This window comes from Camelina sativa, chromosome 15 (genome assembly GCF_030686135.1).
Source record: "Camelina sativa cultivar CO46 ecotype springtype chromosome 15, ASM3068613v1".
NCBI classification, from domain to species: Eukaryota; Viridiplantae; Streptophyta; class Magnoliopsida; order Brassicales; family Brassicaceae; genus Camelina; species Camelina sativa.
This window is the reverse complement of record NC_141894.1, coordinates 3,433,974-3,455,807: the sequence shown is the minus strand read 5'-3', so window position 1 is coordinate 3,455,807 and position 21,834 is coordinate 3,433,974. Positions and strand designations below refer to the sequence as shown.

General features: G+C 36.6%; 3 protein-coding genes and 1 pseudogene across 25 annotated transcripts; 2 read left to right on the top strand and 2 right to left on the bottom strand.

Annotated features, from left to right (window-relative positions):
* The first annotated feature begins 210 nt into the window (after positions 1–210).
* LOC104745036 (uncharacterized) lies at positions 211–7,147 on the top strand. Of its 18 annotated transcripts, none has more exons than XR_015582015.1 (24): positions 211–661; positions 744–815; positions 913–956; positions 1,052–1,163; positions 1,258–1,329; positions 1,469–1,531; positions 1,651–1,728; positions 1,835–1,927; positions 2,086–2,205; positions 2,549–2,632; positions 2,836–3,045; positions 3,155–3,202; positions 3,694–3,838; positions 3,996–4,087; positions 4,372–4,519; positions 4,781–4,849; positions 4,952–5,016; positions 5,117–5,286; positions 5,396–5,474; positions 5,567–5,810; positions 5,910–5,955; positions 6,356–6,464; positions 6,566–6,628; positions 6,944–7,147. XR_015582015.1 is itself a non-coding variant. In XM_087488012.1 (24 exons), the coding sequence occupies exons 1-24, from the start codon at positions 341–343 to the stop codon at positions 7,022–7,024; spliced, it is 2,817 nt and encodes a 938-aa protein (XP_087344138.1). In that variant the 5' UTR covers positions 211–340; the 3' UTR covers positions 7,025–7,147. The 18 variants fall into 18 exon arrangements, 9 of the variants coding, with proteins under 9 accessions (XP_087344138.1, XP_087344137.1, XP_087344140.1 ...); XR_015582016.1 differs by having other exon boundaries at positions 6,287–6,464; XR_015582012.1 differs by having other exon boundaries at positions 4,275–4,519.
* Positions 7,148–11,225: 4,078 nt separating this feature from the next.
* LOC147926232 (uncharacterized) lies at positions 11,226–14,827 on the bottom strand. 4 transcript variants are annotated; one of them, XM_087488025.1, is made up of 12 exons: positions 14,395–14,827; positions 14,253–14,299; positions 14,113–14,163; positions 13,749–13,944; positions 13,582–13,638; positions 13,401–13,464; positions 13,047–13,196; positions 12,487–12,600; positions 12,172–12,342; positions 11,760–12,033; positions 11,617–11,650; positions 11,226–11,507 (listed from the first exon to the last, which is right to left on the bottom strand). In XM_087488025.1, exons 4-10 carry the CDS (start codon positions 13,757–13,759, stop codon positions 12,001–12,003), a joined length of 600 nt encoding a protein of 199 aa, XP_087344151.1. In that variant the 5' UTR covers positions 13,760–13,944; positions 14,113–14,163; positions 14,253–14,299; positions 14,395–14,827; the 3' UTR covers positions 11,226–11,507; positions 11,617–11,650; positions 11,760–12,000. The 4 variants fall into 4 exon arrangements, with proteins under 4 accessions (XP_087344151.1, XP_087344152.1, XP_087344154.1 ...); XM_087488026.1 differs by having other exon boundaries at positions 14,253–14,294; positions 14,395–14,764; XM_087488028.1 differs by lacking the exons at positions 14,113–14,163; positions 14,253–14,299; positions 14,395–14,827 and having other exon boundaries at positions 11,760–12,030; positions 13,749–13,891.
* A 463-nt stretch (positions 14,828–15,290) lies between these two features.
* On the top strand, positions 15,291–17,480 carry LOC104745034 (putative pentatricopeptide repeat-containing protein At3g08820 pseudogene; annotated as a pseudogene). The gene has a single exon (XR_015582018.1). The product of XR_015582018.1 is annotated as a putative pentatricopeptide repeat-containing protein At3g08820 pseudogene (transcript).
* A 343-nt stretch (positions 17,481–17,823) lies between these two features.
* LOC104745035 (protein SIEL) lies at positions 17,824–21,833 on the bottom strand. 2 transcript variants are annotated; one of them, XM_087488020.1, is made up of 8 exons: positions 21,142–21,833; positions 20,954–21,037; positions 20,526–20,753; positions 20,186–20,377; positions 19,702–19,842; positions 19,508–19,597; positions 18,973–19,421; positions 17,824–18,881 (listed from the first exon to the last, which is right to left on the bottom strand). In XM_087488020.1, the coding sequence occupies exons 1-8, from the start codon at positions 21,784–21,786 to the stop codon at positions 17,960–17,962; spliced, it is 2,751 nt and encodes a 916-aa protein (XP_087344146.1). In that variant the 5' UTR covers positions 21,787–21,833; the 3' UTR covers positions 17,824–17,959. The 2 variants fall into 2 exon arrangements, with proteins under 2 accessions (XP_087344146.1, XP_087344147.1); XM_087488021.1 differs by lacking the exons at positions 20,526–20,753; positions 20,954–21,037; positions 21,142–21,833 and adding an exon at positions 19,949–20,053 and having other exon boundaries at positions 20,186–20,323.
* Position 21,834: the final 1 nt, after the last annotated feature.

Here is a 21,834-nt window from a genome sequence, read left to right as displayed (position 1 = left end):
AGTTAAAAGTTGCGTCTTGTATGTTCAAGTTGATCTCGATAAGTTGGGATCAATTTTCATGCTACGTACGTATATCTACGTTTGGTCTAAATGCCAATTATTATCCTAATCCAAATAATTATGGAAATTTAATAACCACTCATTATGCGTTTGGATTGTTCTCACTTATCATCAATAAAGGGATAACAGTACAGTACTATTAGGTGTAATTTATTCAAAGCAATTTTATACAGAGACACGTGCAAAGCAAAGCTCCCGCGTGCGACGAATGCTTTTTATTTTTGTTTCGAAAATTGTTCACTGCACCAAGGAGGTGTAAAGCTTTTACGGAGATTTAGAGATGGCGTCCATGGCGATCGGCGTCAGTTTCTCGATAATTAGCGGGATAGGAGGAGGAGGAGATGGCGTTAATCAAGTAGCGACGGCTTCACGGACAACACTGAAGCTGAATCAGAAGTACACACAAACCGAGAGTACATGCAGGTTTTTGGGGATGAAGAAGTATCGGGGATCCGGAGCTATACGAACCGTCTCGAAGGCGGTAGTTGACGGAGAGGAGATGAGTAGGAGAAATCTGAGAGTGGGACTCATTTGCGGAGGTCCGTCGGCGGAGCGTGGGATTTCTCTCAACTCTGCTAGATCAGTTCTCGATCATATTCAGGTTCTTTTCTCCCGATTAACTGAGCTTGGATTTTAATTGAGTATGGTTTGAGATTGATTGTGTTGGGATGGTTTATCATCAGGGTAATGGTATAAGCGTGAGCTGCTATTATATAGATCCTGACCTCAAAGCTTTTGCAATTTCCTCCGCCCAGGTTTGCTAGTTTCTTGTTTAGGTATGTTGACAAGTTTCTGCTGTATGTATCTCTCTTATTCTTCTTTTTTTTTTTATTTGTTTGTGAAAATTTTCAGTTGTACTCAAATACTCCGGCAGATTTCGATTTCAAGCTGGAGAGGTGAGGTATATGATAAGAATGGGCTTGAAAAAATTGGTTATGGAGCAATAATAGTGACCAAATTAGCTGAGTGGCTAGTTTGTTTCGTGCTGTAGTCTTGCACAGGGATTCTCATCGTTATCCGGATTGGCTGAGCATCTTGTTTCCGCTGTGGACATTGTGTTTCCAGTAATTCATGGTCGATTTGGTGAAGATGGTGGCATTCAGGTTTGTTGTTTTGTATAAAAGTTTTGGGTTTATTTTCTCCTTGAAGTACTTAGTGCTATGGAACGTTAAATATTGTTGATTTAATGCTATCCAGGAGCTGTTGGAAAGTCACAACATTCCATTTGTGGGGACCGGATCCCGTGAATGTCGTCGAGCCTTTGACAAGGTAAAATAAATGAGTCTGGATGAACGATTTTATTATATATTCATTTACATCCAAGTTAGTTAACTGTCATTTTGTTGTTAGATTTGCATTTGCCTATGTATATGTATAGTTCTGATTAATTCCGGTGAACTAATTCCAGTATGAAGCCTCTTTGGTGCTCAGGGACTATGGGTTCATGACAGTACCAAACTACTTGGTGCAGGTAGTATATTGTCTAGACATGTCTCTTTATCTGCATTCATTTGCAGAGAAATCTTATCTGTACATAGCAGTCAAATTTTGAGCTTATGATAAATTTTCTATAAACAAAATGTCGCTCAGGGAACTGACGTAGACGAAAGTGAAATAGCACAATGGTTTACAGATAACCAGCTGGATCTCAACATGGGAAAAGTCGTGGTAAGCATCTGGCTATTTCTCAGCCTCGTCATAGAAATGTTGTCTAGAGATCCCAGTTCCTTCATTTATTTCACTTATTTTTTCGCTTCATGTCTGTCTGTTTCAGGTAAAACCAGCTAAAGCAGGTTCAAGTATTGGTGTCAAAGTTGCTTTTGGTGTAAAGGATTCAGTTAAAAAGGCTATCGAACTAATCCGAGAGGTATCCTTTGTTTTGAGGCTGGAACTATATAAGTAGGGACTTGGAAGTGAAGGAATGGAAAACTCTATTTCCTGACACTAGAAAATCTGTATTTTTGGAGGATTGCAAACTATATCATCTTTACATGCCATTTGTTTTTTTCTTTTTCTGTCGGATAGGGAATTGATGATAGGGTTGTTGTTGAGGTTTTCATTGAAGATGCATATGAGTTCACTGCCATCGTCCTGGATGTAGGTTCTGGTTCTGTTTGCCATCCTGTTGTACTGATGCCTACTGAGGTAATTACATTTTCATTTGTTTTCTGAGTTTCACAGAAGCTTGTGTCACATATACTTTTTTCTCTTAGGTTCTGTCTCAGCTGATATCTGGACCACGACTACATGAATTATATGAATATTGGACTAGTGAAACTTTAGCCGCTGTTTTTTACACTAAATAGGAAGCAGATCTCAGGACGAACAGATTTAGTTTGCTGAATGTCATTGTTTGTGGCTAACTTATTTGTGCATTGAGGTCAGATGACTTCATGAGATATCCATTTAAAGTAATATGTATATGGACTAGATCTTTCCCTTTATATCATGTTTAGTTTCTTACTGTTATGTACCTTTATGTGATCAGGTGCAACTTCAGTTTCATGGCAGTAGTGATCCAGCGGAAGACGCAATCTTCGACTATCGGAGGAAGTATCTGCCGACACAGCAGGTGATTCTTGCAATTACCGTAACCAATAGTGAAAGCTGTGTCTGAAACGAATTGATTGCTTTTATACCCTTAACTCTGAATTTTAAAAAGGTAAAGATATCTTTCTTTCTATTTTTCAGAGGTTATTTTATTGGTTTCTCAGCATATGGAGTTCTAAATGTTAGGAACTTTATTTCTCCACACAATGAGTGTATTTGAAACAGGTCACCTATCACACTCCTCCGCGTTTCCCTATCCATGTTATCAAAAGGATTCGTGAAGAGGCATCTCTTATATTTCAAAAGCTTGGTCTACGTGACTTTGCTCGCATTGATGGATGGTATCTGGCTCCCAACTCAAATTTATTATCATCTGCAAGTGAAAGGCTTGGAGGACCCGAGTCAGGGGATATTATATGCACAGACATCAACCTGGTTAGCCTATTGCAAATTTGACGACCTTCAAATTTACCCGAAGCTGCTACCATACATTGCATTGTTCTTAGAAGTAACACTTGAATGCATATCTCAACTGCTTTTACAGATAAGTGGCATGGAACAAACTAGCTTTTTCTTCCAGCAGGCTTCTAAGGTAATTAAAGATATTGTACATTGATGGTTATGTGATAAATGTGCTTCGTGCTGTCTCTACTCTGTTTAACTCTTCTTCTCATATTTTGTGAAATATGTGTGCATTTACCCTATCTTTTTCCTTAGTATTGTCGATGCTTTAAGAAATGACATGATTTTATAAGCATCAACGCTTTTAATTTTTTCTTCCCAACTATTTTTTTTTTTTGGACAGCAATTAGTCTTCTCATTGATAGTTTGTAAGTAAATTGTAAGGTGATAGGGAAACTGGGAAAGTTTAAGCTGTGATGTATTGTTCATTTATCTCTATATTCTCATTCATGCGTAGTTCATTCGAACATTAAGGTTAGATGTTTGTATTAACCATACATGATTTTAGATCATCAATTCTTATATTCAGGTTGGGTTTTCTCACTCAAACATTTTACGAACAATCGTCCACCGAGCTAGCTCGAGGTTTCCCGATCTTTCTTGGTATAATAATGGGTATAGTCAATTACTCCAAGGTTCAACAGACCTGGAAATCTCTGGGGACGTCCAGAAAGTGTTTGTCATATTTGGAGGAGATACTTCAGAGCGGCAGGTGTCCGTCATGAGTGGAACGAATGTCTGGATCAATTTGCAAAGATTTGTAGATGTAAGTTGAAAAGAACGCATCATTACATCATTTGAGGCGTGTAATTATACATCTTATGAGATCATTACTTCCAGTGTGTATTGTCGTTAAGCTACAATAGCTATATTGTGGGTGCAATAGGATATTGGCCCGACTCTGATGATCTTGGTTTTTACAGCTCAATGTAACTCCCTGTTTGCTTTCCCCTTCACTTAGCAACTCATCAGGAACATCTTCAAACTTGGACAATAAAGAAGTCTGGGCTTTGCCGTAAGTATATTCTCAGAGTTGAAATAAGATTTACAGTAGTCTGTACTCATAGATACAAATGTTGACCTCCCATAAGATAGAGGGGAAAAAATGGTATAACATTTATATGGGTATTGAAGTTTTTTTAAAATTTCTCATTTTTAATGCTATATCCGTCAACATCAATAATGAGTTTCTTTGTTCTCAGCTATTCAGTTGTGCTAAGGCACACTGCTGAGGAAGTTCTTGCAGCGTGCTTAGAAGCAATCGAGCCTGATCGGGCTCTATTTACATCTCTGCTGCAGAAGCAAGTGATGGAGGATCTTATGGCTGGTTTGGGGAATCAAAGCTGGTTTGCAGGGTTTGATATAACAGATGATCTACCCAGGAAATTCTCGTTGAAAGAGTGGATCAAGCTTGCCAAGAAAGCTCAAGCAACTGTTTTCATTGCAGGTTAGTCTAATAACTGAGAGACTACAATGTTCCCAATTTAGTATTAAACATGAGCAAATATAAGATTGTGACTTTATGAGAGAAATCTATCAAAAAATTAAATTAGAGAGACTAGTTGCATGAACAAAAACAAAAGCTGGGTATGCTGAAACATTTTTGGTAAGAGAGTACTTCCATTATGTATGCAACTCACCCTTAGTCTCTATATACTTAGTATGCAGTGTTTATTTCTGATTATATTTTTCAAATGCTAACTGGCAGTGCATGGAGGAATTGGGGAAGATGGTACGCTACAGGCCATGCTGGAGGATGAAGGAGTTTCTTATACAGGTTAGTTGCAACTTATGATGTAACATTTGGGTTTCTATATAATTCTCTACATAAAATATGTCGACCCAATGTTTAATTTTCCTTTTCTGTTCTTAAATAAAGGTCCAGGCGTACTAGCCTCAAGGACTTGCATGGACAAGGTTACGACATCTCAGGCTCTTAGTCAGGTATTATAACCAGTCAATATACTCTTCAAGCTGATATATTGAAAACCTGAGTAATATTGTAACAAATTACTTTTTGTTGTGTGGTTCTCGTAATCAATAGCTTTCAGAATTTGGAATTCATACCATAAGCAAAGATGTGAAAAGAACAGAGGATATAATGCATGAGAACATCCCAAATGTTTGGAATGAATTGATCAACAAGTTTCGGTGTCTCACACTATGTGTTAAACCAGCAAAGGATGGATGCTCCACTGGTGTTGCAAGATTATGGTAACTCGTATTCAAAAGTCTTATTCCAATAGTCTTGTCCACTGGTGTTAGCAATTGATCAATAAGATTTTTTTTGTGAGTGAGATTAAACATTTGGGATTTCCTGCAGTTCCTCTGAAGACCTTGCTGTATATGTACAAGCTTTAAAAGATTGTCTACCAAGGATTCCTCCAAACACTCTTTCTAAGGTCAAAACAAAAATAATTTTATTAGCATAACCGCAAAAGCTTCCATTTATAAAGTAGGATTACCCAAATCCCTATCTCACTTGTGTGTGTAGTCACATGGAATGATTGAGATGCCAAATCCTGCTCCAGAGCTCTTGATTTTTGAACCATTTGTTGAAACCAATGAAATCATAATTTCATCCAAAGCCAAGCAGCAGCTCTCTTGGAAAGGACTGAGGCGGTGGGTTGAGATTACTGTTGGTGTTATCGGAAAGCGTGGGTCAATGCATTCGCTGAGTCCTAGTCTTACTGTCAAGGAAAGTGGCGATATATTGTCTCTCGAGGAGAAGTTTCAAGGTACTCTCACTTGTCTTTGCCATTTCATATCTTCTCTCTACTTTTTATAAGAGTACTAAAATGTCTTTACTATGGCATATGGAACTATATCTTTAATAGGAGGCACTGGCATAAATCTTACTCCACCTCCACCAACAATCATGAGGTTTGTCTAAAGCTTCAATCGGGTTATTATTAGTACATGGAATAAATTTGTAAATGAAAGAGAACATTTTACTTTGTTGGAAAGGTCTTTGAAGTTTTTTAGCAAAGCTATGCTTGTCACAGTTATCAAATTCAGGCTTTGGTTTTCAGATCTCTTAGTCTGAGGGAAACTATAAACTAATTTAGAACCCAATTTAGTTTGCCTTTGGATTTTGTATTAAAATGTATTGTTAGTATAGAGATCATCAGAAAGTGAGTTTTAGGAGTAAAGAAAAAGTAATACCAAAATAAGACATTGAACTGTTCCCTTGGTTTGGTGCGGTTTTGATCAGTTTGATTTAGTCAAGAGAACAGAGAGAGAAAAGATTATAAAAGCTGATGACTAAAGTTGTGAGTTTCAGTAAGGAAGCTTTGGAGAAATGCAAACAAGGCATTGAGCTGATTGCAGAAACTCTCGGGTTAGAAGGGTTTTCACGGATCGATGCTTTTGTGCATGTTGAAACCGGAGAGGTACGATAGGGACCCGGATAATTACTTTGCACTATACTAATGTCTGCTCTCATCGTTCGTTCCAAAATCAATTTCTGTGATCTCACAAGGTCGTTGTGCAGGTACTGGTTATAGAGGTGAACACAGTTCCTGGAATGACTCCTTCCACTGTTTTAATCCAACAGGTGACTTTGCATTCCTATTTGTTCCATCTTGCAATCGTTTCAGCTTATGTGTGGTTTAGGAAGTATGTCAACTAAATGGAAACCGGATAAATTATTTGTTACCAAAAAAATAATTGATTTATCTCTAGTCCAAATTTTTATCAAAGAACATAAGTTTGGGTTGTGCTTGGTTTTGTTTTAGTGTTTTGACTAACAATATAGATCGATTTTTGGGATCATGTTTTATTAATCTTGAGATTTGTGTACGTGAAATTTTGCTCACGAGACATTGACATAAACACACCTTTGTTTTGTTTTGGGATTAAAAACCTGAAGGCATTAGCAGAGCAGCCCCCAATGTACCCTCCTCAATTCTTTCGGACTCTGCTCCATCTTGCTACACATAGAGTCCAGTGAGTTTTCTTCTTTATTTTCCAAGTGTTGTACATAGTAAAATACACTGTGTTTGTCATATTATTAAAATAAACAAGTCATGTAAATATGCTTTTAATTTTTTGAGTGGCTTTCATGTTTTTGATCTCCGGTTGGAGTTTTTTCATCGGTGTATTTTATATATTACTAGCAATTGATCCGCACTACGCGCGGAAGTTAGATAAAAGTATATTTCAGATTTTTTTGTGTAGATTAAGTTTTGGTTTTGTAAATTCATCTTTATGTCTGTTTTTGTATATGATTTGGTTGCTTATGTTGTTTGTTGGACATTTTTCAAAAATACTATTCATGTTCGATTAGTAAATAATTTTCTTTGGAGCTGTTTGATTAGAGTGTTTTTTAGATTGGTTTTGTAGGTTTTTTTTTTGTTTCTCTTAAATTCTCTTTGCAGCTGTTTTATGTTTGTTTTTCTTTGTTGTTTTATTTGTTTAATATTTTTTTGAATAGGTTTTTGTAGTAAGTATAATTTAGTGAACTGTTTGTTTAAAATAATTTGTAATCATCTTGAAGTTCCTTTTTTTTAAAAAATATTGTAATGAGAAGTTAACATTGTTTATTTAAAGTTGTTGTTTTCCTCTAGTTGTTAGTTGGGCTTAATTCAAATTATTAGTCATGTTGTTGTTAGATTTTTAGAAACATTTAGAACTACTAACGTGTCACAGTAAAAGAAACTACAATGTCACAATGGGAAAAAAAGTTTCGTCCACATTTTTCTCTCTTCTTTTATCGTCTCTCTCTCGGACGACGGCGTTTGCGAGATGTCAGTGGAATCAGAAGCAAACAAAGGAGATTTTGTGATCTCGACGTCTTTGACTAAAATTTCATATAAATTTTAAATTTATAAAAATAAGTTAGAATTATATTATTTTAAATATGTAATCTTTGCATTTTTACAATATTAGTATGAAATCTAAATATGAAGTTCAGTTTGATTTTAGTTTGGATTATTTTGCATATATAACTTAGACGTAGTTACTTTGAAACGGAAAAACATTGTCTTATTCCATCTCTTCTCGTCCCATCTTGTCCCTTATCCATTAGAAAGTTCAATCATATGATCGTTCTCTTTTAAATAATTACTCATAGACAAAGTACCCATTTTTAAGTGGCTCTCTGTCGCATAGTCAACACTTACCCAAATTGGCGAAAATTTGATACTTAAACTTACTTACCTATATTTTTCGATTCCATATTTTTATCTAAATTTTATATCCCTTTTTTATTCGAGTATACTGTTTTTTATTATTCAAATTACCTGTTTCAGTTGACATATACTATTTCTTGTCCTAAAATCATAAATATAGTGGACTTTAGTCAAAATTTAATTATGGTTTACGAAAGTATATGTAATTAATAAATTAATGAAATTACTTTGGAAAAACATATATTTGGTCAAATAATAAACCATTTTAATTCATAAAATTTTAATTATATAATATTAGTATTTTTCCATAAATATATATTTGGTCAAATAATAAACCCTTTTAGACTATTATGCGTATATAACCTAGAAGTATTTTTAAACCCTTTTAGACTATCTACCTATTTTCAAAAATATTCAAAATTCACAAAGTACCCGTTTCTAAGTGGCTCATTTACCTGTCGCATAGTCAACAATTGCCCAAATTAGTGAAAGTTGTAGACTTGAACTTATCTACCTATACTTTTTTTATTCCATATTTGTATCTAAATTTTAGGTCCCCTTTTTTGGAATTTTCTAGAATACTGTTTTTAGTTATTTGAATTACCTGTTTCAAGTGGCATACACTATTTCTTGTCCTGATACCATAAAAAGATTGGACTTTAATTATGATTTTTCTGAAAGTACATGTACTAAATAAATAAATTAAATTACTTCAAAAAACAATGGCAAAACAAATACTTGGTCAAATAATAAACCCTTTATGTCATAAATTTTTAATTATATAATATTAGTATTTTCCATAAACATATGAGTTTTGATCAAATAATAAGCCCTTTTAGATTATGATGCGTATATAACCTAGACGTATCTACTGTGGAACGAAAAATACGTCATTTCCCGTTCAATCCCGTCCCGTCCCATTATGTCCTGTATCCATCAGAAAGTTCTCTCCTATGATTGTTCTCTTTTATATAATTACTCATATACAATGTTTATTAATAGATATTTGGTTTTGCAATTTAGATGGGATAAATTCTATATTAAATATTTAATTTTTATTTAGTTAGTTAAAATTATCCAAAACAAATTATAATTCTCAAAAACTATATAACTATTTTCAAAAATATACAAAATTCACAAAATACTCGTTTCTAAGTAGCTCATTTACCTTGTCGCATAGTCAACAACTACCCAAATTAGTGAAAGTTTGAGACCTGAACTAATCTACCTATATTTTTCGATTTCATATTTTTATCTAAATTTTATGTCCCCTTTCTTTTTGGAAAACTGTTCAATTATACTGTTTCTACTATTTGAGTTACTTGTTTCAGTTGGCATATACTATTTTTTGTCCTAATACTATAAATAGATAGGACTTTAATCAAAATTTAATTATGGTTTACGACAGCATATGTAATAAATAAATAAATTAAATTACTTTTTTAAAAGAATGGCAAAACATATATTTGATCAAATAATTAACCCTTTAGTCATAAATTTTTAATTATATAATATTAGTATTTTCCATATAGATTGGAAAGCTCCTTGGAATTATATCGTTCGAAGTCCCTCGCTTCCTGGATCGGCGAGAAGGCCTAAGCTCTTCATCACCATCACAACATCTTTTTTGAAAAGACCATCATCATCATCATAATCTTCGCCTTTGATCGAAATTTGAAAGTAGAGATCTTTGCTCTTCTTCTCAAAAACACATTGTTGGTGCTGAAGAAGAGACCACAACTTGGAGACAAATGGTTGAGCAAAAGAAACCCATCTGAAAAGACGAAACAAAGGGAAAGAAAAAGACTGGTTGCATTTTGACAATGAACACTTCTTCTTCATGGTTTAAAGTTATATAAATGGTTCTCAGTCATAACTTGATGACAATGAACTCTTCTACTCTATGGTTAATCAATTTTTGCCACCGAGTTAAAAAATTGACTGACTAAACATCAATATACAGTAAAACCTCTATAAATTTATACTAATATATCAAATGTTGGGACCATGACATTGTACTAATTTATAGTGATATTAATATATCTATAATTTAATAATTATTATTTTATAGTGTAAATTAATAATTATTAATTTTTAGATATATTTTTTTGATTGTTTAAATTTTAAAAAATTATGAATTGAGACAGTTTTAGCAAAATAAGATTAGACTTTCCAATGTATCAATTTAGAATTGAATTTATGATATTTAGAAAACATTACTGACAATAAATTACAAATAATCTATAAAAATATCAAGATGAAAATGATACATATGTAGAAATTGAAATCTTTTAAAAAAATCTTTGCTATTTTTATGACATGTTATAGAGTATAATCTATCATTATAATTTATAAATACAACATAACAATTTTTTTATAGATATGAGCTCTATAGAAAATTCAAAATTCTAAAAAGTACATATACGAACATATATATTTGTAAATTTACATGATTATTAATTTACGATATTATTGAGACCATATTTTACATGAGAATTTTAAAAAAATATTATATTATTATCTTATCAAATTATGTTATTTTTTACTGATCCGACTTGGGAACATCAAAATTTATTAAGTTACAGTATTTATTCATTTATAGAGTATTAATTATTAGAGGTTTTACTGTATAATAGTAAACCCATTTTCGAGGGTCTGATTGATCATATTTCTAATCCAATGGTTGAGATTAATTTTATTATTGATCTAAAGGTTGTCGTTTATTGTCAAAAATTGATTAAACCAAAATATGTGACTTTTCAGTTGCAACCTTTTTGTTCACGTTCTTTTGTGAATCATCACGTCGTTTTATGTGTTCTCCCATATCTACGATACCAACGTATGCAATTTTTGCCCTCTCGCATCCATGGCTTATATATATAATAAAAATTAATTCGGTATGGTTTGGGGTGGAATTTGATCATCTGGTTTGGTTAGATACTAAACGCTGTGTTTTAAACGTTACTGGTCTACAGTGGAATTTGCTTTCTCAACTTTCAACATTTCGCATGATAACACATAGTAAGGAACCATCTCATATCAATTCCAATAGCACCAGTTAGTAATCCGGTTTAAATCACAATACCTTTAAGTCTACAAAATCCAAACTAAAAGAGTAGTTAGTCTCACATCCAGGTCAGTCAATTTATACGAAAGAAAACGCTACAGGAAACCATTTCTTGATGATCCCTTCACTACTACTCTACGACCCTTGCAAATCGGTGACTGTATCTGAGCAAGCTCTCTTACCTGCAACATAATGTGTGTAGGAATGGCCATTGACCCATGCTTCTTTGGACCTCCCTGCAAAAAGACGACTATTCACTGATTGAGTCTAACACCAAATATAATTATACATTAACTTGACTCTGTTTTATATTAAAAAAAAAAAATTATCTCGGTAAGTGCTAACCACATTGTTTGAAGGAGTTTGAGAAAAGCATGCTCTTCGTAAATTTCGCCATTTGTGAGAGACATGTGTAGTGTTAGCGAACAAAATAAACACGAGGACTAATAATATTGAGTAGAGGCAGTTTATAGTTATGTTGAACCAACCTTGAGATCCACAGGGGTACGGTACACGAATGATGAAAATGAAACCTTTTTCATCTCAGACCATTTCCCTAATCCATATTTCGTCACACCTTAGATAAGTTTTTTTAACTTCAGTGACAATCCAAGCTCTATGATGCTTCCTTCTCATTGCACTTTGCGTGGTAGATCAACGCGATTATTATCATCTGAGCTATCTCCATATGAGTCTAAGTTCTCTGACTCCATGTAGTCTTGATCCACCTCATTGAAAATCGGTTTTAAATGGTCCTTGCTGCTGTGATAACCAAAATAGAAAAAGCAGTGAGCAACTGTGTCATACCAGAAATCCAGGTTATTCGGCATATAAAATTGCAAATTGAGAATGAGGATGAGTATGATATTGGGAAAATTGATAAGGTTAGTTTTTACTCACAGGAAGAAGCATAAGAACACCAATGGGAACAACTGATGCTAAGTTAGTCATGGTTCTGCGTAGGGCTTTCTTTTCTTTCTCTGTTAATTCATCTCCTACCACAGACCTCCTAAGGAGTTCTATAGCAGCAGCTGAATCAAACGCAAGAAGCTGAGTACCCTGCCATACGTCCTGTCAGAATATCCGGGTAAAGTGCACTGTTAGTAACTAACTCATGAAGTAGGAAAATAGTGAAGGAAGGCTGATCAGAAACTGCTAATTTGCTCAATGAAACCAAAGATATATATAGCATGAGGCTTCCAATGACATTCATACCGTACTGGTTTCTTTAATTTGGTCAAGAGTTTTCTCAATGACATTTTCTTTCTTTGAGCTCTGTACTAATTGCACACCTTTCATACTACTACGAGGATCTTCAGAGGTTCTTCCCTGCAGAACATAGAGATGTGAGCTTGTACTCGTGAACCAAATCAGAGATAACGATATTTCAACTAACATAGAGTCAGTTGATCATCTGAAACATAAACGCAAATAACAATGTGTTACGAGTTGATCGTCTGCTACCATGTTGAAAACTAAACCCATGAAAGAAAGAACATAGCACAAAAATCATCGCACTGATTTGTCCACGAACTTGATGGCAATATGACTAAAATAGATAAAAAGGAGTAAGAAAACCACCGTTTTAATGATAGGATCAGTTTAGATCTCACAAGACCATGGACAACCTCCGTTTATAAGTTATTACATGTTTAAACTCGAGCTAATACTGAAACTGACATTTTAAAATATTTACTATGTGTGTAAAAAAACAAATCAAACATCTTGCAGCAGCGTTTGACTACTACTCCACTATGTTCGAAATAATTACTAACCTCTTCGTTTACCGACTCATCTGTACTTCCTTGGACACGTTTCTCCAGCTCTATCAGTTCACTCCGTAGAAGTTCGAACCGATAGATCTCATTGGGTTTGGAATCCACACTATTTACATTTTCTTTGGATTTCTCAAAATATTCATCTGCCTGCATTTTGTAAAAAATATTGAAACCTCTTACCATACTACAAATTGAAAATGGTTGAATTAAACATAGCATCTCTTCACTGAGTGAAACCAATTATAAATACATAGTAAATGACTGAAAAACGCAGAGTGCTAAGCAGAAATATCCCCAATACTCTTAAGATCAGAGACATGCTTACAAAACATATGATAAAATGAAGCATACCGATGACTCGGGGCTAGGCTTATTTCTTGGACTGCGCACAAAGAAACCCCAGAATCCACGATCCCTACCAATGCGCAAAACAATAAATTAAATTCCACAGCCAGAGGAAAACAAAGAGGACCCTACGTTTATACCTCAAAAACACCGAAGGATTAATTAACTATCAGAACAAACAATATACCTTGTGCCTTGATCTAAATAATCTGAAAAGCGTAAATGGAGCCTTGCATCAAAGTGACTGCAAAAGAGGGAAATAAAAACAAAAGAGCAAGTAAATAATTCAGAATGAATGAAGGGGAGACATACCCCAAGTGTCATTATGTTTTCCCTTGGACGGCTTCTTTTTACATGAGAAACATAGGAAACCTGAATTCTGGAACCAGCAAGGGATACCATCCCGGTAACAACAACTCTCCCTCCTGAAGAAACGACTTGAATAGAGCTCTGATCTTTTGAAGGGATCACTGACTCATCACTTTGCTTTTTTCATTGGGTTTTGAAATTTCTTCAATGTATCCTTATCGGTCTCCGTCACCAAATCCGGCTAAAAACAACAATTTCATGAACCAACAAAGATTTATTTAAAACAAAATTGACACTCAACGGTTAGAAGTAGTCATTCCAACTATGTATGATTTGTATGAGATGGAAGAAAGATGCAAACTTGCAAAAAAGAGTTATAAGAGCAGAGAGAAAAAATTAGAAAAAAAACCTGGCTTTTGTGTTCAACATGTTTGGTCTTGTAAAACCCTTTACGAATGACCTACAGAATGAAACAAAATAAGCCAAATTAAATCATGATTACGCAGAAGATCGACCAAAACCCAAGGAGGTCAATTAAGAGAGAGAGACCTGTCCAGCTTTTTCAGTAGCATCAATGCCGGCAGCCAAGAACTGATCTAGAGAATCACATAAAATCAATGTCGCCCAACAAAACGCAAATGAGAAAACAATGCAGAGGAATTAAAAAGAAAGGGGAATTAAAAGAAGTTACCTGAGATTTGAAGAACCGAGAAGCCCTCCATCGCTGATATTGGTTTTCGCGAATTAATGTCGATCCTTTGATGAAACTCGCAAATTGGAATACTGATTTAATCTACTGATTTCAACAACAACATTCGGTTCTGACGACACACATAGATTCTCTTACTCATTCCCCATGCCTGGATAATTAAAGAAGATCAAAGAACAAAATTAGCAGTTACGAAGAAAACCGTTGCAATTATTATGAAAGACATGGAAGATGAGTGAAAGTGTAGAGGACTGGAAGAATTGAATTCGCATCAAATGGTGAAACGGAATGGATCGATAGTTAAGGAGGGGAGAAACCGGCACGGTGAAGGTGGAGCGTCGTCCTTGACAGCGCGTAAGAGATGCATCGTTAGATTTAGTCTATAGGATTGTGGGAAAATGGTTTGGGTCTCGAAACTTTGAAAAATTTGGGCTAATAAAATCCAAAAATCCATCAAAATATTTAAGAAGAAATGCTGAGGTGACAGCACCATGAGTGAGTAAAAGCCAACTTTATATGCTGAGGTGACAGCACCATGAGTGAGTAAAAGCCAACTTTATATATATAGAATGCTTTTGGATGTTTATTAGTAGACTAATAAGTTCTATCATAACAATTATATTTATGAAATTATGATTCAAAATGGAATTAAGCAATGCGTACAAAATCAAAATGAGATGAAACAGTTTCAGCGATTAATTTGGATTTAATTTGATAGAAAAGCAAACTTCATAAGAATGAAGATCAAATCTGATACAAATGGTTATCTTATTAGTGTTCGATATAATATTATTTTCAAAACAAACAAATAAATAATAAATTTAAAATAATATTATTGGAAATATAAAGAAGTATAAAGCAATGCAATATTCAAGAGTGATAAATTGGCGGGAAGAGATGAGCATCGTCACCGTACCAACATCGAAAGCCCAGCAGATCAAAACCCTAATAATCTCCGTTGCATCCGCCGTCAGCCATCTGAAACAAATCCACGCCTCTCTCATTCGCCACAGTCTCCACCACGACACTTTCCTCGTTAACCTCCTCCTCAAACGAACTCTCTACTTCCGCCAAACCCGTTACTCATTTCTCCTCTTCTCTCATACTCAGTTCCCAAACATTTTCCTCTACAACACTCTCATCAATGGCTTCGTCAACAATCATCTCTTCCAAGAAACCCTCGATCTCTTCCTCTCTATCCGCAAACACAATCTCTCCCTCCATGGTTTCACCTTCCCTCTGGTTCTCAAGGCTTGCACCAGATCCCGAAACCTCAAGCTCGGAATTAACCTTCATTCGCTTGTTTTGAAATGTGGGTATGATCACGACGTAGGTGCTATGACGAGTCTCCTCTCTATCTACTCTGGAACCGGGCGTTTGAATGATGCACACAAAGTGTTCGACGAAATTCCTGAGAGAAGCGTTGTTACTTGGACGGCGTTTTTTAGTGGGTATATTACTGCTGGGAAGCACAGGGAAGCTATTGATTTGTTTAAGAAGATGGTGGAGATTGGTGTGAAGCCTGATAGCTACTTTATTGTTAAGTTTTTATCTGCTTGTGTTCACGTAGGAGATCTCAACAGCGGGGAATGGATTGTTAAGTTCATGGAAGAGATGGGGATGCAGAAGAACTCATATGTGCGGACGACACTTGTCAATCTCTATGCAAAGTGTGGGAATATGGAGAAAGCTCGTTCTGTTTTTGACTCGATGGTTGAGAAAGATATAGTTACTTGGAGCACTATGATACAAGGGTATGCATCGAACAGCTTACCGAAAGAAGGGGTTGAGTTTTTCATCCAGATGTTGCAGGAGAATCTGAAACCGGACCAGTTTTCAATTGTAGGGTTTCTTTCTTCTTGTGCAAGCTTAGGAGCGCTTGATCTAGGTGAGTGGGGTATCAGTTTAATAGATAGGCATGAGTTCTTGAACAATCTGTTTATGGCTAATGCGCTGATCGACATGTATGCGAAATGCGGGGCTATGGCTCGAGGTTTTGAAGTATTTAAAGAAATGAAGGAGAAAGATATAGTTATCATGAATGCTGCAATTTCTGGTCTGGCCAAGAATGGCCACGTTAAGCTCTCGTTTGCGGTTTTTGGACAAACAGAGAAGTTAGGTATCTCACCTGATGGGTCAACGTTCCTTGGATTGCTCTGTGGGTGCGTTCACGCTGGCCTAATTGAAGACGGGCTTCGTTTTTTTAACAGCATGAGCTGTGATTACGCTTTGAAACGCACTGTTGAACACTATGGTTGCATGGTTGATCTTTGGGGCAGAGCAGGGATGTTAGATGACGCATACCGTGTGATCTGCGATATGCCCTTAAAGCCAAACGTGATAATCTGGGGAGCGTTACTGAGCGGATGCAGACTGGTCAAAGATACGCGGTTAGCAGAAACTGTTCTCAAAGAACTCATCGCTTTGGAGCCATGGAATGCAGGAAACTATGTTCAATTATCCAACATATACTCTGTCAACGGCAGATGGGACGAAGCGGCTGAAGTGAGGGACAGGATGAACAAGAAAGGTCTGAAGAAGATCCCGGGATATAGTTGGATAGAATTGGAAGGGACGGTCCATGAGTTTCTAGCAGATGATAAATCTCATCCACTTAGCGACAAGATATATGGAAAGCTAGAAGAGTTGGGTAATGAAATGAGACTTATGGGTTTTGTTCCAACGACAGAGTTTGTTATGTTCGATGTTGAAGAGGAAGAAAAGGAAAGGGTCTTGGGGTATCACAGCGAGAAGCTTGCTGTTGCGTTTGGGCTGATCAGTACGGATCATGGCCAGGTGATTCGGGTAGTGAAGAATCTAAGGGTATGTGGAGATTGTCATGAAGTGATGAAGTTAATATCGAAGATCACTAGACGAGAGATTGTTGTTAGAGACAACAATAGGTTTCATTGTTTTACTAACGGCTCTTGTTCTTGCAATGACTATTGGTGAGCCCACTAGGTGAAAAAACGGCAGAATTTAATTTTACTTAATTTAATTGTTCAGAGCTTGACATTTTTGTATACATTTTTGAGAGTTGATGGTTATTAAAAAAGTTGGCACAGACAGAATATACCTTTTTTGACATGTCAAATGTCTAAACACACAAGATAGATAGTATAGCAAATCGTAGAAATCAGATTGAATCAGAGGAGGCGGAGTTGGAGGAAGCAAAACAGTTGTCGGAGGTTGTGTAAGAATGTGTTTCCCGGTGGTTCGAGGACGCTCAGGGTAGCAAAAGCCGTCAATTTGCAGATTCTGGTGAGTCAGATGTATTTCAAAGGCTTTGGTGTCTCCGATGAGTCGAGCAGCCAGCTAACCTTAAACTTGTATTTAGACTGGACATTGAATCTTGAGGTGATAGCTGAAGATATATTATACTACATTCTTCCCATTTGAATTCTGGTTATATTGTTGGAATACTAACGCATATACTTTAGCTTTAACAGTTAGCAGTGTATAGTTATCCCACACTGATCAGTTTCTCAAAACAAGAATGAAGAATCTCTAACTTTTGCATAATTCACAACATGTCAACTGTTTGTCATTAGGTTCTTGAAACAAGGTTAAGGTGAACTTCTCTTTCCTTACACAGATAGGCCACTGGATGCTTGGGACCATGACGCCCTTTTCTGTAACAAATGTCTTCAGACAAACACTCTATGCCTATTGAGACCCGCAATGTGAACATAACAGCCCTCGGGGTAATGTAAGTTACTGCATTAAACATGAACTTCTTCTCTCTCGCATCTCCATTGTAGAGGTTTGGATCCACGTACAGAAACTGGCAAGTTTCATCGCTTCTGGATATTCTCAGCCACAAACAGGTATCCCTTGGCACATTAAGCAGCGTGATCTCACACTGAATAGCCACTGGGAGACCAGGCAAAAACGAAATCGGACTGTAAGGACCATTACCAGGAACCTCTAGCTCTGCGCTCACACACTGCAGATTACTAGAGAACGTAAACTGTTCCGGAGAGAAGCAACTAAATATCTTGATGAGATGAAGCAGTCTACAGCAATTTATATCAGCAGAGCTCCCAATCTCTAGCAATGACTTCTTAGTTTCAGTTAGAAAATCTGATGGTTTGGTGCATTGTTGTTCATGGTGGAGCTCTAATTTAGATATCGTTGAAGTTAGCTTCTCCATGCAGCTAAGGCGGCAGCAAGTCTCAAATCTATATAGCCTTAACAAGCAACCAAAAATTACTAGCTCCATTACTAACGACACCTCCATAGACAAGCCTGTGAATCTACACCTTATCTCCATCAGTTTGATCTCTACCTCTTCCATCAGTATTTCCGGTTCTACAGATCTACACGTGCTGATGTGTCTTGGGTATTCGAAATGAGAGCATACTTGAGCGAGAAGTTCTATTACGTGAATGTACTGACACGTAAATTGCAATGCACCAATGGAGATTGAAGAATCGGCTGTCAAAATTGCTAACTCCTGTTTGCAAGCCCTGGACAAGAAGACAAGAAACACATTAGATAGGGTACACCTGAAACAATGATTCAGAGGCTGGAATTTTAATAGATTGTAAGCTGTAAAACCTCAACGCTCGGAGTGCTTCTTTCGAGCACCCTGATTGTGATAACAACCAGGCAGCCTTTATTTTCAACAGTATATAGTTAACAAACTTGAGTGCTTGATTACTCTCATTAGATATATCTTTGCTTGGTAGTAAGACAGGGTTTCCAGCAAAATCTGCATCACCGTGCCTATATGCATGAAAAAATATATCTCCTTTGTTGAATTCTGTACCCGAAGAAGCAGAAAGAATAGTGCAATGAGTCAAGTAAGCCAAAAGCGTATCCTGGTCCATCATCTCATGAAGTCCACGAGAGAATTTCCCCAGCATTGCAAGTGAATATGAAAAAGCCAGGGGTGGTATGGAGGTGATGCTTTGTTTGTTTGAGAGAGGGGCTGAGATTATCAGCATAAGAGATGCAGATAAGTGTCGGCTGTTGAATTCAGATTTATTTCCGGAAGCTGTCCCTAACTGGAGAGTATGCAAGAGTAAGCAAAGAAAATAATTCATATGCCTATAGTTAACAAAAAAAGAGTGATAAATAGTTTCTCGTTTACCTGTTCACTAAATCTCTTAACCAGACTGGCTAAGAACTTCGCGTGGTTTTGTCCAAAATGGAACAGGGCAGACAAGGTATTAGGTTCGTCCTAGGATGAAATAGCAAGAAAATTAAGGTTCAGAAGAAGAAAAAGAAAAAGAAAGAATTGATGAAATCAGAAGCTACTTCATCTCTGTAGATAACTGTACCAACCTGTGGATACATCTCTAAACTTTTAAGGACACCATTAACACATTTGTCGACCAGCTTCAAATCAGGCAGCTTTGCCAGTTTAAGAATGTTTCTAGCCTCAACTCTTATGTTCTCAGAAGTATCAACAATAGCTTCCAAAAACTGCAAAGTCAAGTAGAAGGTCTTTATCAAAACTCGTAGCAAAGATATAGCCAAATAGAACCACGTGACAATCATGGAGTCAGTGGCAGCGAGGCTAGTTTAGTACCAAATCACTTATTGTCTCGTTAAGCATTAGGCCCTAGAGTGCAAAGAATTATGGAGCTACTTCAGTGGGCCTAAACTCATACGAGGTTGGTTATATGCATAAAACCTGGACCACACGAGACAACATACCAAACTTATGAAGTATAGCAAGAGAAGTATTGCATCTGCATTCTCATAAGCTGTTTGCCTACTCATTACAATAGAAAGAAATAAAAAGGCAGAAGATATGGTGACTTACGGCGGGCATATAAGTTTCCTGTATCTTCAGGTCCCCCAAGTCTGCTATATGATGCAATGCATCTAAAGCTTTCAACTTGACAACCATATAATCATCGTATAACATATCCATCAATAGGTAAACAGCTTCATCTGGGAATTTGATAGAATTTACTGAGAGGGAGTGGAAGGAGTCAACCGCAGCTTCCCGTACCTTCAAAAATGATGCATAGAAATGCTGTTTATAAAAGTGCCAGAAACAATAAAAACTCAACTAAATTCTTGTCTACAGAACTTACTTAACAGGATTGCACATAAAGGCACCATAACAAAACGAAAAAGGAATTTTCTTATAAGGATACCTCGTAGAATTCATCTTCAAAACCATGGATGAAAATTCCAGCTGCAGCAGCGACATCAGCTGATACATTCGAAAGATGATTCTGCGGTTTCTTCCCTTTCCTGGCTCCCAATACTTTTTTAGAAATTGTTTGCAATATAATGCTTTCTGATGCAGTTCCTATAATCCCAAATCCCCTGAAGACCTCAACCCTCACGTCTACGCTCATATCTCTCACGATAGAACAAAGCTGAAAGCATGTTTATAAGAAAACATCAGACATTTGGTTATTTAAGCTCGTTTGCAAATACAATTTCAAACTTCAGCATGTTATTTCATATTGTGGATATCACAAAACTGACTAGTCATTGTATCAATTCGTAGCTAGGTATAAGACAGCTCCAAAGACGAGACTTCAAATGCTACACAAGCTAAAGAGGAGCTAGTTACCTGGAGAAACACAGCATCTGTACATTCTCTTCTGTCCACCTCTTCTTCCTTGGAAGCAATCATCACTTTGCCCCACACACTGACCTGAACATTCAAAAAGTTGCCAACTCCCCAATTAGATATGATCCGATCATTAGCTTATAACAATTCTTTCAACCGCAATTTCATCAAATCAAAGAGAAACTTACTGCACGAACTGCAGAAGATCTGACGCTATCTTCAGCATCGCCTAGAAGCTCAACAGCACGAGTATAGCAACCTTCCACGGCATGAGCGTGATTCAAATCACCAGCCTTACATACACTAATCAGTCCATCCAGAGCTAGTTTTCGAATATAAGGATACGGATCCTTGGTAAACCCTAAAAACAAGGTGAAAAGTACGGACGACGGGACATTGAACCTCTCCGCGTTCCTAAGTAGCCACAGCCGAGACGATATAGGTGCTCCGAGACAAATCGACGCAAATACCTCGCCGTCGATTTTGGAATTCGCGGTGGCGGCGATGCTAGGGTATCTCTCGGATAACGACGCCAGCACAGCAAGCGATTCCACGGCGGCGGCGGAGTTTTGAAGGCGGAGTAAGTTGGAAAGGACCGAGTCGAAGATCTGTGGCGCTAATTCCTTTCGCCGGAAGGCAAGATCGGAGAGTAGCTTGAGGATGTGGTGAAGAATCGGCGAGTCTCCTCGACTCAGAAGACCAGTAAGGAAATCGAACACCGAGGAAATTATAGAGTCGGAAGTGTCGGCGTTGATAATGAGTGATCTAATTGAAGCTAGAGTGTCGAGAGAGATTGATTCAGCAGAGATCGAGTTCGAATCGTCTTCCTCCATTGAAGAAGACGAAGTGAGAATTTCTCAATTTTAATTTGGCGGCGACAA

What these genes read in the sequence shown, in the direction of transcription:
- LOC104745035 (XM_087488020.1), bottom strand. Translation starts at nt 21,786, where the DNA reads ATGGAGGAAGACGATTCGAACTCGATCTCTGCTGAATCAATCTCTCTC. An exon ending in GATCTTCTGCAGTTCGTGCA is followed by an intron (nt 21,038 to 21,141) that starts GTAAGTTTCTCT and finishes TTGAATGTTCAG; the next exon opens with GTCAGTGTGTGGGGCAAAGT. An exon ending in GAAGCACTCCGAGCGTTGAG is followed by an intron (nt 18,882 to 18,972) that starts GTTTTACAGCTT and finishes CTTCTTGTCCAG; the next exon opens with GGCTTGCAAACAGGAGTTAG.
- LOC147926232 (XM_087488025.1), bottom strand. An exon ending in ATGAGTCGGTAAACGAAGAG is followed by an intron (nt 12,601 to 13,046) that starts GTTAGTAATTAT and finishes TATGTTCTGCAG; the next exon opens with GGAAGAACCTCTGAAGATCC. An exon ending in GTGTTCTTATGCTTCTTCCT is followed by an intron (nt 12,034 to 12,171) that starts GTGAGTAAAAAC and finishes TGGTTATCACAG; the next exon opens with CAGCAAGGACCATTTAAAAC.
- LOC104745036 (XM_087488011.1), top strand. Translation starts at nt 341, where the DNA reads ATGGCGTCCATGGCGATCGGCGTCAGTTTCTCGATAATTAGCGGGATA. An exon ending in AAAGAAGTCTGGGCTTTGCC is followed by an intron (nt 4,088 to 4,274) that starts GTAAGTATATTC and finishes CTTTGTTCTCAG; the next exon opens with CTATTCAGTTGTGCTAAGGC. An exon ending in ACTGGTGTTGCAAGATTATG is followed by an intron (nt 5,287 to 5,395) that starts GTAACTCGTATT and finishes GATTTCCTGCAG; the next exon opens with TTCCTCTGAAGACCTTGCTG.